This window comes from Phyllostomus hastatus, unplaced genomic scaffold (assembly GCF_019186645.2).
Source record: "Phyllostomus hastatus isolate PE091 unplaced genomic scaffold, TTU_PhHast_1.1 phas_contig_196, whole genome shotgun sequence".
Classification (NCBI taxonomy): Eukaryota; Metazoa; Chordata; class Mammalia; order Chiroptera; family Phyllostomidae; genus Phyllostomus; species Phyllostomus hastatus.
This window is the reverse complement of record NW_025333709.1, coordinates 42,341,715-42,357,850: the sequence shown is the minus strand read 5'-3', so window position 1 is coordinate 42,357,850 and position 16,136 is coordinate 42,341,715. Positions and strand designations below refer to the sequence as shown.

Here is a 16,136-nt window from a genome sequence, read left to right as displayed (position 1 = left end):
GTAGTCATCACAAAGTTTATGTATACCCTTCTATATCTAGAGCAGTCCATTTTAAGCTAGTATGCATTTAAGTTCAAATATATTCTGTAAGAATTATTGTTTACTTTCTCTTCCACATTTTCTTTTTGACATCATCTTTTTCTTATTTCTGAGTTGTGCATCCTCTAACTAATTATTGTATGTTTAGTTGGGTTATATACATTTATTCTTTTGACCTTCATACTAGCTTTTTAATTATCAGGTTTGCCATATTGATTAAATATACCTGTGATTATTTTCTTTTCTTGTATTTCCATATTTCTGGTTATGCCCTTTCCTTTTCTACTTATGAAAGAGCCTTTAAGTAGAAATGACAGACTAACACACACAAGGTCATTGTTAGCACTTATAATCATAGAACAAATATTAAATCCACTTGTTTATAAACAAGATCATCTACATTAGGTTTTCCAACTTTTCTGTGAGTGCTCTGATATTTATATGAGGATGCTATACTTACTTTGAGGTGTAGGAGTTATATTTTAACTTCCAAATTGATAAGGAAGTTAAAATATAAACAGCTCCTTAGATAAACATGACCAATGACAAAAGGAATCAGAAGTTTGAAAGCTAGCATGTGTTCCAGCAGGATGCCTATGAAATGGATTTCAGTTCTTCTACTGCTACAGCTGAGTTGTCAGTTCAGCCCTGGGAGTTGTGGAAAGGTGCTGGTGTGGCCCACTGAATACAGCCATTGGATCAATATGAAGACCATCCTGGATGAACTTGTCCAGAGAGGTCATGAAGTGACTGTTCTGACACATGCAGCTTCAATTCTTGTTGATCCCAATAAACCATCTGCTATTAAATTTGAGATTTATCCTACATCTTTTAAAAAAGATGATTTTCAGAAACTTTTCATGAAGCTGATCCCTAAATGGACATATATGCCTAAAGATACATTTTGGACTTATTTTTCACTAATTGAAGAAATACTTTTGGAATACACTGATTTTATTCTAAAGCTCTGTAAAAGTGCAGTTTTGAACAAGGAACTTATGAGAAAACTACAGCAAGAAAAGTTTGATGTCATTCTTGCAGATGCTGTGGGACCCTGTGGTGAACTGCTGGCTGAGCTACTTAACATACCTCTTGTGTACAGTCTCCGCTTCTTTCCTGGCTTTATAGTTGAAAAGCAGAGTGGAAGACTTCCAATCCCTCCATCCTACGTACCTATTATCTTGTCAGAATTAAGTGATCAAATGACATTCATCAAGAGGGTAAAAAATATGTTGTATGTGCTTTATTTTGACTTCTGGTTTCAAATGTTTCATGAGGACTGGGATCAATTTTATAGCGAAGTACTAGGTAAGTTATTGTTTCATTTGGTAGTATGAAATTCTAACTTTCTTAGTGCCTTGGAAGGTGAATTTGCCTAAATATTAAGTGTCATATAAGTGAAATGATGAAATAAAATTATAAATTGATCTCTCATTGTCACAAATATTATGGAAATTCTTAAATTATGAGATCAGTGAAAAATTGTCTCCTCTTACATACTTTAGTTTTGATTTACAACTGAACTATTTTGCCATATTACCTGAAGGATTCTTTCATAATATAGTGACTCTATCTCAGGCAGAAGAACATATAATTTGGGGTTTCTAATGATTTCCCATCCCTTCACTAAGAACTTAGAATTCATCCAATTAAACATCTTAAAAAATGTTGAAAAATGGACATGTAAGTCAGTAAACTATTGGGATGGGAGAAATGTTTATTCACTATTAAAATAAAATAAAAGACATTTTTCTTTTTCACCAATAACTTTATCTTTTCTCTCTTTTTAATTTCTGTTCAAGTACCATTTACAAGTACTGTTTACACTTTCAAACATGACTCTTCCCAACACCAGCCATCCTCACCTTCCACCCTCAATCCTACCACCCTTTGGTTTTCTCCATGTATCCTTTATACAGTTTTTTTGATGAAATTTCCCCTTCCTCTTCCCCCCCACCCTGTTATCTCCTCAAACCTCTTTCTGGTTACTATCATTTTGTTCTTTATTGCAATGTGTCTGGTTGTATATTGCTTGCTTGGTTTTTTGCTGCTTAGGCTCCACTTACAGATGATATCATACAGTATCTGTATTTCTCCATCTGGCTTATTTCACTTAGCATAATACTCTCCAGTACCATCCTTGCTATCACAAAGGGTAGGAGCTCCTTTCTATCTGCTATGTAGTATTCCATTGTGTAAATGTTCAACAGGTTTTTGAACCACTCATTTATTGACTGGCACCTAGGCTGCTTCTAGCACTTGGCTGTTATAAATTGTGCTGCTATGAACATTGGGGTGCATAAGTTCTTTTGAATTGGTGTTTCAGGTTTCAAAACCCTAGGGTATAATCCCAGCAGTGGAACTGCAGGGTCAAAAGGCAGTTCCATTTTTAGTTGTCTGAGGAAATTCCATACTATTTTCCATAGTGGCTGCACCAGTCTGCATTCCCACCAACAGTGTACTAGGGTTCCCTTTTCTCCACAGCCTAGCCAGCACTTGTTTTTTGATTTGGATATGATGGTCACTCTGACCAGTGTGAAGTGGTATCTCATTGTGGCTTTAATTTACACCTCTCTGATGGCTAGTGATGCTTAGCATCTTTTCATGTGTCTCTGGGCCCTCCGTATGCCCTTCTCAGAGAAGTGTCTGTTCAAGTCCTTTGCCCATTTTTAATTAGATTGTTGGTCTTCCTGGAGTGGAGTGTGTGAGTTCTTTATATATTTTTGGAGATCAAACCCTTGTCCAAGGTATCATTTACAAATATATTTTCCCATATGGTTGGCTCCCTTTTCATTTTGCTGGTGTTTTCTGTAGCCGTGCAGAAACTTTTTATTTTGATGAAGTACCATTTGTTAACTTTTTCATTTATGTCCTATGTTCTAAGGGACATATCAGTGAAAATATTACTGCATGGAATGTCAGATTTTCCTGCCTACATTCTCCTCTAGGCTCTTATGGTATCACGACTTGTTTTTAAGTCTTCTCTGCATCTTCTTGAGGTTGTTGGTTTTGTTTTGTTTTGTTTTGTTTTGTATGTGGGTTAACTTGGTGATCAAGTTTGTTTGTTTGTTTCTTTCTTTCTTTCTTTCTTTCTTTTTTTGCTTGTAGCTATCCAGATCTCCCAACATCATTTGCTGAAGAGGTTATTTTTTAGTCCATTTTATATTTCTGACCCTTTTCTTGATTATTAATTGACCATAGAGATTTCACTTTATTTCTGGGATCTCTATTCTGTTCCATTGATCTGTGTGTCTGTCCTTATGCCATTACCAGACTGTTTTGATTTCTGAGGTCATGTTATATAGTTTGATGTCAAGTATTCTGATCCCTCCCCCTTTGTTTTTCTTTCTCAAAATTGTTGCAGCTATTTGGGGTCATTTATGGTTCCATATAAATTTCTGAAATGTTTGTTCTGTATGTGTGAATACGTCATTGGTATTCTAATAGGGATTGCATTGAATCTATAAATTCTTTTGGGTAATATGGACGATTTGCTGATATTGATTATTCCAATCCATGAACATGGTATGTGCTTCCGTTTAATTGTGTCTTCCTTAATAGCTTTCTTCAGTGCTGTGTAGTTTTCTGAGTACAGATCTTTCACCTCCTTGGTAATGATTATTCCTAGATGTTTTATTTTTTTTTCTCAATGCTATAGGAAATGTTTTTTTTCCCTGATTTCTAATTCTGATCTTTCATTGTTGGTGTAGAAAAATGCCTTTGATTTCTGAATATTGACTTGGAACCCTGCTGTTTTGCCAAATTTGTTTATTAGCTTGAGTGAGTTTTTTTTGTGGAGTCTAAAGGGTTTTCTATGTATACAATCATATCATCTGCAAACAGTGACAGTTTTACTTCTTCTTTTCCAATTTGGATTCCTTTTCCTTCTTTTTCATATCTGATCAGTGTGACTAAAACTTCCAATACCTTGTTGAGTAGAAATGGTGAAAGCAGACATCCATGTCTTGTTCCTGATCTTAGTGGGAAGCTTTCAGTTTTTGCCCATGGTGTATGGTGGATGTTGGCTGTAGGTCTTTGGTACGGCCTTAATTATATTAAGGAATGCTCCCTCTCCTCTCACTTTGCTGATTTTTTTTATCATAAATGGGTGCTGTACAAGGACTTCCAGCAAGATGGAGGCATAGGTGGATGCACTGTACCTCCACACACAACCAAGATTAGAACAACAACAATTTAGAGGCAGAATAACACCCAGAACTGATAGACAAATTTATCTGAATGGAAGTCGGACAGCCATGAAGTTGAAGTAGACCCGTTCATTCAGACCGGTAGGCGGGGCAGATAGGAGCAGCTGGGTGCAGGTCGCGGCTCGGAGAACAGGGAGAGCTGGGTGCATAAGGCAACCAGGAACGTAGGGCATCTGGGGCGCACAAGCTCGCAGTGGGTGGACCCTGAGTGCACAAGCGGCAGCTGGCGGACCCAGAGAGGCAGCGATTGAGGACCAGGACAGAGCATGCAGCCCAGGATCCCAGGGAAGGGACTGAGGTCCCAGGACAGTGAAGCTGCCGGCATTGTTTTGTCCCACCCATGCCCCTGCCCTCACCCCCACGTGCAACGTCACAATCTAGCAACTGGGGTGCCCAGCCCGGGTGAACACCTAAGGCTCTGACCCTCACCATAACAGGAACAACCAGACCAAAAAAAAAAAAGAGAGAGAGAGAGAGAGACATGTCTCAAACATTAAAACAGATCAATGCCCCAGGGCTCATCCTCTTGAGCAACCAAGAGATAGCCAATCTATCAGATGCACAGTTCAAAACACTGGTGATCAGGATGCTCACACAATTGGTTGATTTTGGGAGTAAATTAGATGAAAAAATGCAGGTTACCATAAAAGAGATGAAGGAAGATGCACGGAAAACCAATAGTGATGGGAAGGAAACTGGGACTCAAAACAATAGAGTGGACCAGAAAGAAGAAAAAAAACAACCAAACAGGAAAGAATGAAGAAATAAGAATTAAAAAAAAAAAAAACGAAAAACAAGGAAAAGCTTAGGAACCTCCAGGACATCTTTAAATGTTCCAACATCCAAATTATAGGGGTACCAGAAGGGGAAGAGGAAAAGCAACAGATTGAGCACGTATTTGAACAAATAATAAAGGAGACCTTCCTCATCCTGGCAAAGGAAATAAACTCCCAGGAAATCCAGGAAGCTCAGAGAGCCCCAGAGAAGTTGGACCCAAGAAGAAACACACCAAGGCACTTCATAATTACATTAGCCAAGGTAAAAATGAAAGAGAGAATCCTAGAAGCAGCAAGAGATAAGGGGACAGTCACCTACAAAGGAGTTCCCATCAGACTGTCAGCTGATTTCTCAAAAGAGACCTTACAGGCAAGACGGGGCTGGAAAGAAATATTCCAAGTCATGAAAGACAAGGACCTATATCCCAGATTACTCTATCCAGCAAAGCTTTCATTTAGAATGGAAGGGCAGATAAAGTGCTTCTCACATAAGGTCAAATTAAAGGAGTTCATCATCACCAAGCCCTTATTTTATGAAATGTTAAAGAACTTATCTAAGAAAAGAAGATAAAGAAAAAACATGTATAGTAAAGAACAGCAAACTCACAATTATTAACAACCACACCTAAAGCAAAACCAAAAGAAACTAAGCCAACAAGTAGAACAGGAACCGAACCACAGAAATGGAGAACATGTGAAGGGTTAGCAACACAGGAGTGGGAGGAGGAGAGAGCAGGAAAAGGTACAGAGAATAAGTAGCATACATTGTAGGTTGAAAATAGATAGGGGGAGGATAAGAATAGTATGGGAAATGTAGAAGCTAAAGAACTTGTAAGTATGACACATGGACATGACTAAAGGGGGGGATATGGGTGGGAGAGGGTGTACAGGGTAGAGGGGAGTAAGGGGGGAAAATGGGACAACTGTAATAGCATAATCAATAAAATATATTTTAAAATGGGTGCTGTACATTATCAAACACTTTTTCTGCATCTTTTGATATGATCGTGTGATTTTTGTCTATCCTTTTGGTTCATGTGATGTATTAAGATTATTGATTTGTGAATATTGTACAATCCTCACATCCTTGGAGTGACTCCCACCTGGATGTATTGCTGGATGTGGTTTGCCAATATTTGGTTGAGGATTTTAGTATCTATGTTCATCAGCAATATTTTCCTGTAGATTTCTTTCTTCATTTTGGCTCTATCAGGTTTTTGATTAGGATGATGCTGGATTTGTAAAAAGACTTTGGGAGCCTTCGCTCTTCTTGGATTTTTTGGAATAGTCTGTGAAGGATAGAGGTAAGTAAGCTCTTCCTTAAATATTTTTTTAAATTCTCTCATGAAACCATCCTGTCCAGGGCTTTTGTGTGCCTGGAGTTTTTTGATTACTGCTTCTGTTTTGCCAGCTGTTATAAGTCTATTCAAGGCTTTCTGCTTCTTCTTCATTGCAGTTTTGAAGATTATATTTTTCTGGAAATTCGTCCATTTTACCCAGGTTTTCCAAGTTCTTGTCATACAGTTCTTCATAATAATTTCTTACAATCCTTTTTATCTTTGAGTTATTGGTTATAATCTCTCCTCTTTCATTTCTGATTGTTTATTTGGGTTCTCTCTTTTTTATTCTTGATGAGTCTGCTTAAAGTGTTCTCCATTTTGTTTATCTTTCCAAAAAACAAGCTCCAGGATTTACTGGTCATTAGAATTGTTCTTTTAGCCTTTATGTCATTCAAGTCTGCTCTGATCTTGGTTATCTCCTTGCTTCTACTCATTCTGGGCTTTGTTGTTGTTTCTTCAGTTCTTGTAGATGTAGGGTTACATTGTTTATTGGAAATGTTTCTATCTTTTTTAGGTAGGCCTGTATCACTATGAACTTCCTTCTCAGGACTGCCTTTGCTGTGTCCCATAAATTTTGCATGTCGTGAGTTCATTTTCATTTGTTTCCAGAACTTTTTGGTTTCTTCCTTAATCTCATTAACCCATTCATTATTGAATAGCATGATTTTCAATATCCATGAATTTGAGTGTTTTTGAGTTTTTTCCTTGAGGCTGGTCTCTAGTTTCAGTCCTTTGTGGTCCAAGAAAACATATGAAATGATTTCAATATTTTTTAATTAATTGGGGCATGTTTTCTGTCCTTTCATGTGGTCTATCTTTGAAAATGTTCCATGTGCATTTGAAAAGAATTGTGTTTCTTTGGCTTGAAAGTTTATTACATATAATAATATATATAATTATATATAATTAATTTTATATATAATTTTATATATAATTATATATATGTATATATATATAATATCAGTTAAGTCCACTTGATTAAGATTTTGTTCAATGCCACAATATCCTTGTTGATATTTTGTTTGGAGGATCTCTCATTTGTTTACAGTGGGTTGTTTAAATTCCCTAGTATATGTGTATTACTATCTATATTTTTTTTGAAGTCCTCAAAGATTTTCCTTATACATTTGGGTGCTCCTATGTTTGGTGCATATATGTTTATAATGTTAGTCTTCTTCATGGATTCTTTCCTTGAGTATTATGAAGTGTCCTTCTCTGTCTCTTTTTTCGCCCTTGTTTTGAAGTCTGTTTTGTCTGATATACGTATTGGTACCCCAACTTTTTTTCTTGTCTATTTCCTTGGAATATTTTTCAGGCTTTCACTTTCAGTCTGTATAGGTCTTTTGTTCTGAAGAGGATCTGTTTTACACAGCAAATGTGTGGGTCATGATTTCTTGTCCATTCAGCTACCCTATGTCTTTTGACTGGAGCATTTAATCCATTTACATTTAAGAGTATTATTGATAGGTATTTATTCATTGTTATTTTACTCCCTTTGTACCTGTGCTCCTCTCTCTCTTTCACTGTTTTTATTCCTTTTCTTAAAAGCAATCCCCATGCCTCTGTTTCAGAACTGGTTTGGAGGGGGTATATTCTTTGAGGCTTCTTTTGTCAAGGAAGCTCCTTATTTGGCCTTCCATTTTAATTGGGAGCCTTGCTGAATAAAGCAGTCTTAGTTGTAGGCCCTTGCTTTTCGTTATTTGGAATATTTCTACCATTCCCTTCTGGTTTGGAGCATTTCCATTGAGAAGAAAGCTGCTTCCCTTATCAGGGCTTCCTTGCATGTTACTTCCTGGTTCTCCCTGGCTGCTTTCTCTTTGTCTTGAAATTTTGCCATTTTAGTGATGCTATGTCTTGAGGTGGGCCTCTTTGGATTCCTCTTGATTAGGACTCTCTGTTTCCTGGATTTGTGTGACTTTTTCTCTCATCAAATTAGGGAAGTTTTCCATCATTACTTTTTCAAATAGGTTTTATATCCCTTGCTCTTCTTCTTCTCTTTCTGGTATCCCTATTATATGGATATTATTATGTTTCATATTGTCTTTCATTTCTCTTAATCCCTCTTCATTCCTCCTGAGCCTCTTTTCCTTTTCTTGCTCTTTCTGGGTGTTTTTTTCTACTTTGTCCTCCAATTCACTAATCCAGTCTTCTGCTTCATCGATCCTGCTTTTCATTCCTTCCTCTGTGTTCTTCAGTTCAGAAATTGCATTCTTCATTTCCTCTTGGCCCTTGTTGATAGTTTCTATTTCCTTTTTCATGGTGATATAGTTTGCAGTGAGTTCATTGTAGCTTCCCTGTAGTTTCTGGTAGCTCATTGTGAGCTCACTGAGCTTCCTGATAATCATTGCTTTGAACTCAATATCTGATAGTGGAGTTGCCTCTATTTCATTTAGCATTCTTTCTGAGGCTTCCTCCTTTCCCTTCATTTGGGGATTTTTCTTTGTCTTCTCATTGTCCGTGAGACTCTTCTTATTAGCCTCTATTTCTTAAATTGATCTGTTCTGGTTCCCTGTGATTATGGTGTGAACTTCTGTCATAGAATACTTGTGAGATTCAGTGGTGCAGTCTCCTTTGGGTATCCTGGTGTTCACAGCTTCCGCCTACTCTTTTTTGTGATCAGTTGGAAGGGGAAGGCAAAATGGTTTAAAACAGCAAGAGAGTATTCTATGATATTTACAGTAGCAGCCAGTAGAGAAGAGGTAGAAGATCCTTTGGCTATATATATTGTTAACCATGATCTTCCACCCCACTAGCCACTTTTTAGAAAGAATAGAAAGAAGATAAGGCTCTTATTGGGGAGGAAAGGATTGTGAGTTGGATCTGGAAAGCAGTGAGGTTGTGAGAGGTAAGATTCTGAGGTAGGGTGAGAGTAAAGAATAGTAAACAGGTGTAGTGTGTGAGAGAATAGTGTTAACCACTATAGTAATAGAGTTTGGGAAACCGTGAAGTGGGCTAAGATCTGGGAGGGGTGTTGTGTAGTATTTACAACTGTGTGGAATAGCTATTATTTACAGTAGTATTAGAGCAACAATCATATGACAAAATCTATGAAATCTAGATAACAAGAATAGGGATATTCTTGAATGAGATAACAAGGGAAACCTGTCTGTAGCATCCAGCAAACAGGAGAACAAATATCAGAGACTTTCAGGGTATCAAAGATGTTACTTTATCGGCCAAGTTTAACCTGCGCAGGGGCGAACTCTCAAAGTGTCAGCGACACAGTACCCACAAGGGCTGCAGACGAGAGTCGTGCTGAGCGCTTATAGTTAGGTCCTTATATAGGGTTTTTGGCATGAGCAAGCAAGCAGGCATTATCACAGAAGCTGATGTGGCAGTTAGCTATTTGCTTACAGAGACCACGGGTGGAAACGGTAAAATTCATATTTTTAAAACTAAACAAAGCATTGCTTATGTAGCCTACCCAAGGGAGAGCATCTGCCCGACATATAAACAAAGCATTGCTTATGTAGCATGCCCAGAGGAGAGCATCTGCCCGACATAGGATGTTTGCTTTTACTGCATCCTACATTCTGTCTCCCTTATTAGTTCACTTAACTGCATCCTGCACTCTGTTTCCCTTATTAGTTCCTTTTAGCTACAATGTGGCTCTTGTCTACTAAGGTTAAATTTAGTTCTTAATTTCCTTGTTCCCAACACTGTCAAATGATACAATATAATCAGCCAAGCAAAGAAGTCTATGCAGAAAGAAGACGAATACCAAAATACTATTAAAATTAAAAAATGTAAGAATAATGAACAAATGAGAATACAAATATGCAATAACTTGCCAGTTCAAAAAAAAAAGAAGGAAAAAAAGCAGAAGATGGAAGGAAGAAGAGATAAATTTGGAAAGAAAGGAAGAAGGAATAACACTAGAAAGACAGAAAGAGAAGCATAAGGAATTGAGAGGTATAAAAATAATAGTTAAAAAACAAAAAGTTACTTAAAAAAAAGACAAAATAACAAAAAACCTCTTGTTGGTTTCCAACATGCCAAACCATTTTTTTCTGTTCTTGCTGGCTTCAGCAGCCTGAGAGGCAGTTGATATCTCTTTTCTCCCTTCCTATTCAATTCAGCACTCAGTCAGCCTCTTGCTTACTGTCCCCTGGGCTAGCCGCACGTTCTCCCCAGAGCCAGTCTGGTGCCTCACTGTAAGGCCCTGGGTGTGGGATCTGGGTCATCCTAAGGAGCTCTTCAGAGCTCACAGCTATTGGTTCCCTGTATCCTGCGGAGTGTGGAGTGCGGAGTGTGCTCGCCTTCCCTATGTTCACGGTTGTGTGCTCTGTGGATCCTACAGAGCGCCCTCACCTTTTCTGGGTTCATGTGTGTGGGCTCAGGGATCCTGAGGGGCGCACACTTCCCCTGAGTTCATGGCCGTGGGCACCAGGGATCCTGCAGAGCACCCGCACCTTTTCCTGGTTCACGGCTGTGGGCTCCGGGTCTTCCACAGAACCACACTTTCTCCGGGTTGCGGGTGCTGGCCTGCGACCAGGCCGCCCTTTGTAGCACAGGCTCCATGGCACACTCTTCCCATAGCTGTATGTGGGTGCTCACAGCCTCTGTGTGCTTGCCACTCAGTCCTCACTCCCCTCTCTGTGCCTTCAAGCACCCAGACCTCCCCCAGTGCTGCTCAATCCTTGTTTGGCCGGCAAGGGAGTGGTTGACCCAGCTCCGGAAGCTCTGGGCCTGGGTCTGCATCCTGGTCCCAGCGCTGATCCCTGAGTCCTTATTATCCTGAAGCATTCTCCTTACCCTCTGTTTTTTCAGTGTCTGCTACAATTTTTGATCTTCAATTTTCATGTATGTTGTGAAATTCTAGGCTATATGCTCTGTTCCTCTGCTGATCAGCTAGGTTTTTGTCCCGCGTATAGAGGAAGTGGAATCTGTTCCCTCCTACCATGCCGCCATCTTGTCCCTCCTAGAGCAAAACTATTTAAAGTGTGACTAAATCCACAGAAAAACTGATAAACATGAAAGCAATGCCAGAAAAATATTTTAATTCAATAATTAAAATTTCCAAAACTATAAAAATATTTTGTTAAAAATAATTTTCATTAATATCATTATTTTAATGGAGTATATAGTGAGATAACTTACTAAATATTCATCTCTTTAGAGTATAAAACTTCAACATATTTAGTGTTTACACAGTCATGAAACCCTCACCACATCGTCATAATTCAATTTTAGAATGTTTTTGTCACTCTCAATATACATTTCATATCGTTAGAATTCACTTTCCATGCCCCTTCATAGTCTTTGACAAGCTAGATTGATAGATAGATACAAAACTAGGAATACACATTTCCCAAAAGCATATATGAAGAGATACCAATATTGACCACATGGTTACCAGCCATACATAAACCAAGACTCAGCAAATTTGAAAAAATTAAATAATTTTGTGAAAAATAAGTCAGAGTCAATGAAGATATCATCATGGACATTTTAACACATTTAATTGATGATCATAAAAATTACATGTATCAAGGTTTGTGCTGTACTTCAAAGGAAATTGAGAGCCTAAAATGCACATAGATTTAAAAAGTAACAAGACTAAAACACTGTGAACTAAGCTGGCATTTTAAGATCTTAGAAAAACAACAGCAAATTTAACCAAAGTAGAAGGAATTAATATTAAAGGGGAAATGAATTAATATATTACAAACACAATGAAGATGATCCATGAGTCCAAACACTGTGTCTCAACAGACCAAATAAATAAACAGGCATTTGGATCAAGAAAGAAATAGAGCACTACATATTACCAACATCAGAAATAAAGAAATAGCAGAGCCATCAGGCACTAAAACTTTCCTTAACAGTGTATTAGGTGTAATGATTAAACAAAATTCTCTATAATGAAAAAAATTAGTATAAAACACAATTTATACAAAGTGACACAAGAATAAGCAGAAATAGAAATTTTGATTTGCCAAATAATACCCATTAAAGAAATTGAATCTTTGTGAAAAACTATTAAAACTTTCAATTGAGTCCTCGTTAAAACTACTAGAACTGACATAAAAAAAAAAACCTCCTAGCACAGATGCTTTCACCAGTGAATATTCACAAATACTTTAGAAAGAAATACCCCAATCTTCCACATACTCTTCTAGATAGTGTGGACAAAGAGGGATCCACACACCAAACCTGACAAGCTCAGGGAAGGCCTGTGTGGAAGGCCTTACCAGCTCAGAGACCAACACTAACCACATAGGATGGTTTGAAATGAACACTTCCTAACTAAAGGGAGTCATGGCAGGTAGTCATGTCCTAGTCCAGTATCTTTCTTGACAAAGGTCAATCTTTACCTTAATTGAGACTGTCTATGGTCTTTTTTCCATCTATGGTAACATACCTTTGAGATGTCAGTTTAATTTCCTTTTTCGAGACCCTGCAGGGAACAATCACTGCTCCAGAGCAGAAGCCACAGAATCCCATCATTGGCATTGCTGTCATGTTCATTGTAAACTGTTAACACCCTAGACCCACCAATGTAAAAGTAGTATATGTCACTCTGGCCAGGTGGCCCAGCTGGGTTTGAACATTGTAATTGCTTATTACATTCTAAACATTCATATTAAGCACTCTAATTGTTTATTATTGGTCTATAGAAATGCAATAGATTTTTATGTAATAATTCTTTTGTATTCTACAACTTCACAAAATTCACTTATTAGTTTTAGTAGTTTTGTGGTGGCATCTTTTGGGTTTTCTATATATATAGCATCGTGTCACCCTCAAATAATGAGATTTTTTACTTCATTTCTGGTTTGGATTCCTCTCCTTTCTTTTTCTTACAATTGCTGTGCTAGTACTTTTAATGCTACGTTAAGTAGAAGTTCTGATAGTGGGCATCCTTGTCTTGTTCTTAATCTTATAGGAACAGCTTTCACCTTTTCACCATTGAGTATGATGTTAGCTGTGGCTTTGTCACCTATGGCCTTTATGATGTTGAGATACATGCTTTATATGCCCACTTTGCTCAGAGTTTTTTATTATAAAAGAATGTTGAATTTTGTCAAATGCTTTACCTGCATCTTTTGAGATGATCATATGATTTATATCTTTTATTGTTACTGAGATGTATCATGCTGATTGACTTACTATAGTTGAATCAACCTTGCATCTCTGAGATAAATCCCACTTGTTCATGGTGTATAATCCTTCTGAAACAATGTTCTTAAGAATTTTTATATCTGTGTTTATGAAGGACATTGGCCTATAATTTTCTTTCTTTTTAATGTTTGTGTCTGTTTCTTGTATCAGAGTAATGCTGGCTTCATAGTATGAGATTGACAGCATTCTTCCCTCTTCAATTTTTAAAAAACTTTAAGAACAGGTATTAATTCTTCTTTAAAAGTTTGGTAGAATAACCTGTGAAGCCATCTGGTCATGGGCTTTTGTTTGTAGAGAGTATTTATTACTACTTCAATTTCTTTCTTTTTCTGACAATATTTTCTCTTTTGTAATTACAGTTGACATACAATATTGCATTAGTTTCAGATGTACAACCCTGTGTAATTAGATATTATGTAACTTACTAAGTGATAACCCAAATAAATCCCATACACATCTGACACTGCATATATTTATTAGGATTTTGACTATATTGCTTATGCTCTATTTTACATTTCCATGACTATTCTGTGTCTACCAATTTATACTTCTTAATCCCTTCAACTTTTATACTCATCCCTTCAAGCCCCTCCCACCTGACATATTTCTCTTCTTCTTAAAGAAACTCTAACATTTCAGGTAATACTGATTTGGTGGTAATGCACTCTTTTATCTTGTTCTTGTCTAGGAAGCTCTTTATACCTCCTTTGGTTCTAAAGGATAGCTTAGTTGTGTAGAGTACTCTTTGTTGTCAGTCTTTGTTTTTCATTACTTTGAATATTTTGTATCAATCCCTTCTGGTCTGTAAACTTTCTGTTGAGAAATCAGCTCAAAATCTTATGTGAGCTCTCCTGCATATAAATAACTGCTTTTGTACTTCTACCTTTATGACTGTCTCTGTCTTTCAACTTTGGGATTTTAATTATGATGTGTTTTGCGGTGCGCCTCTTTGGATTCATCCTGTTTGGAACTTTCTGCATTCCTGGACTTACATGTTTGTCTCTTTCCTTCATCACGTTAGGGAAGATTTCTGTCATTTTTTCACACAAGCTTTCAATTTATTGCTCTCTCTTTTCTCCTCAGGCACCCACATCATGTAAATGTTTGTGTGCTTGATATTTTCTGAGATGTTCCTTATACTATGCTCATTTTTTCAAAATTCTTTTTTTTGTGCTGTTCTGATTGGGTGTTTTCTTCTTTCTTCTTTTCAAAATCTCTGATTTGATCTTCTGTTTAATCTTCTCTACTCTTCATTCCTTATAATGTATTCTTCATTTTAGTTAGTATATTCTCTATTCTAACTGGTTATTTTTTATGTTTTGTAGTTCTATTTTTATGTTCCTACTCTTTGAGGAAGTTGCCACTAAGTTTGTACTCTGTTTTCCTAAGTTTCCTGAGCATCCATATAGACATTGTTTTGAACTTTGCATCTGGTAAATTATTAGTCCCCATTTTGTTTAGTACATTTTCTGGAATTTTTTCAATTTTTTTATTGGTACATGCTTCTTCGTCTCCTCATTATGGCATCTCTGTCTTTGTTTCATATATTATGTAGAGCTGCTATATCTCCCAGGCTTGATAAAATGGCCTTATGTTGTAGGTATCCTTTGAGGTCCAGTGACACAGCCTCTACATTTACCTGGGTTGGGCACTCCAGGTGCACCCTCCTGTGTGAGACGTGTACACCCTCCTATTGAAGTTGATATTTGATTGCTGATGTCATGCTAATTGAAGATATTTACCCCAAGGCTGATTGACTACAAGGACTGGTTACTACCACCATTAAGGATTAGCTGTGCAGGGGCCCACTCATGAAGCAGGAATTACTTCAGTAGGGCTCTGGTGTCTGCTGAGGCCACCCCTTCAGTGTCTCACTTGTGGAGATGGTTTGGCAATGCTTCATTGTGGCCTGAAGCTCTCCACCAGGTGCACTGGCTCTGGGTCCTCCTAGGAGATGCAGGCCAAGGTCATCACTGCCTGTGTTCTGGCTGGAGCCACCTGGCATGAGCTACAAAGGACTATGTAGATGGCTGGAACTGATGCTGGGCTTGGAGGTGGCCAGAGTGGCCAAGCTGTGAACCAAGACCAGCTGCTGCTAGTGCCCAGCATGGGGCCACTTAACAAGTTATATAAAACACACCAAGGACAGATGCTGCTCATCTGAGAAATTTTAGGATAGTCAGAAGCATGAATCAGGACAGGCTGTTAGTATGGAAAAGCCATTGAAAAGGGCTTGGGATGATTCCTTGGTCTCAAGGAATCACCAGGCCAAGGCTAAGAGTGTTAGTTAGCAAGATTGATGGAGACTCAGATATGGTACCTGCCTGCTGGCTCTGGGGAGAAGGCACAGAAACGGAACAATGGCCTTTGACAGCAATTCTGTCTAGGAGAAAGATGCCCTTCCAGCTCTCACCCTAATGCCAGACACTTCAGTTTCTCCCTGGATGTCCCTGGTGCCTTCTGGCTGCTGCTACCCCAGTGTTGGAGCTCAGAGAGAGTGAATACAAGTAAGTTTGTGAGTTGGCCCTTTAAGATGAATACCTGGAACTCCAGGAGTGTTCTGTCTCACTCAGCAATAGTCCTCACTACTTTTTGCAGCCAGAGGTTATGGAGACTTGTCTTCCTGGCACTGGCACCCTGGGCTGGGA

The 16,136-nt window shown here is 38.0% G+C and overlaps 1 protein-coding gene across 1 annotated transcript in view; it reads left to right on the top strand.

Annotated features, from left to right (window-relative positions):
• Positions 1-595: 595 nt before the first annotated feature.
• The window catches only part of LOC123815848 (UDP-glucuronosyltransferase 2B31-like), a 47,964-nt gene continuing 32,423 nt past the window's right edge, over positions 596-16,136 (top strand). Inside the window, exon 1 of the mRNA XM_045834536.1 lies at positions 596-1,347. Coding sequence (XP_045690492.1) covers positions 615-1,347 — 733 coding nt within the window. The 5' untranslated portion in view covers positions 596-614. The remainder of the gene's footprint in view (positions 1,348-16,136) is intronic.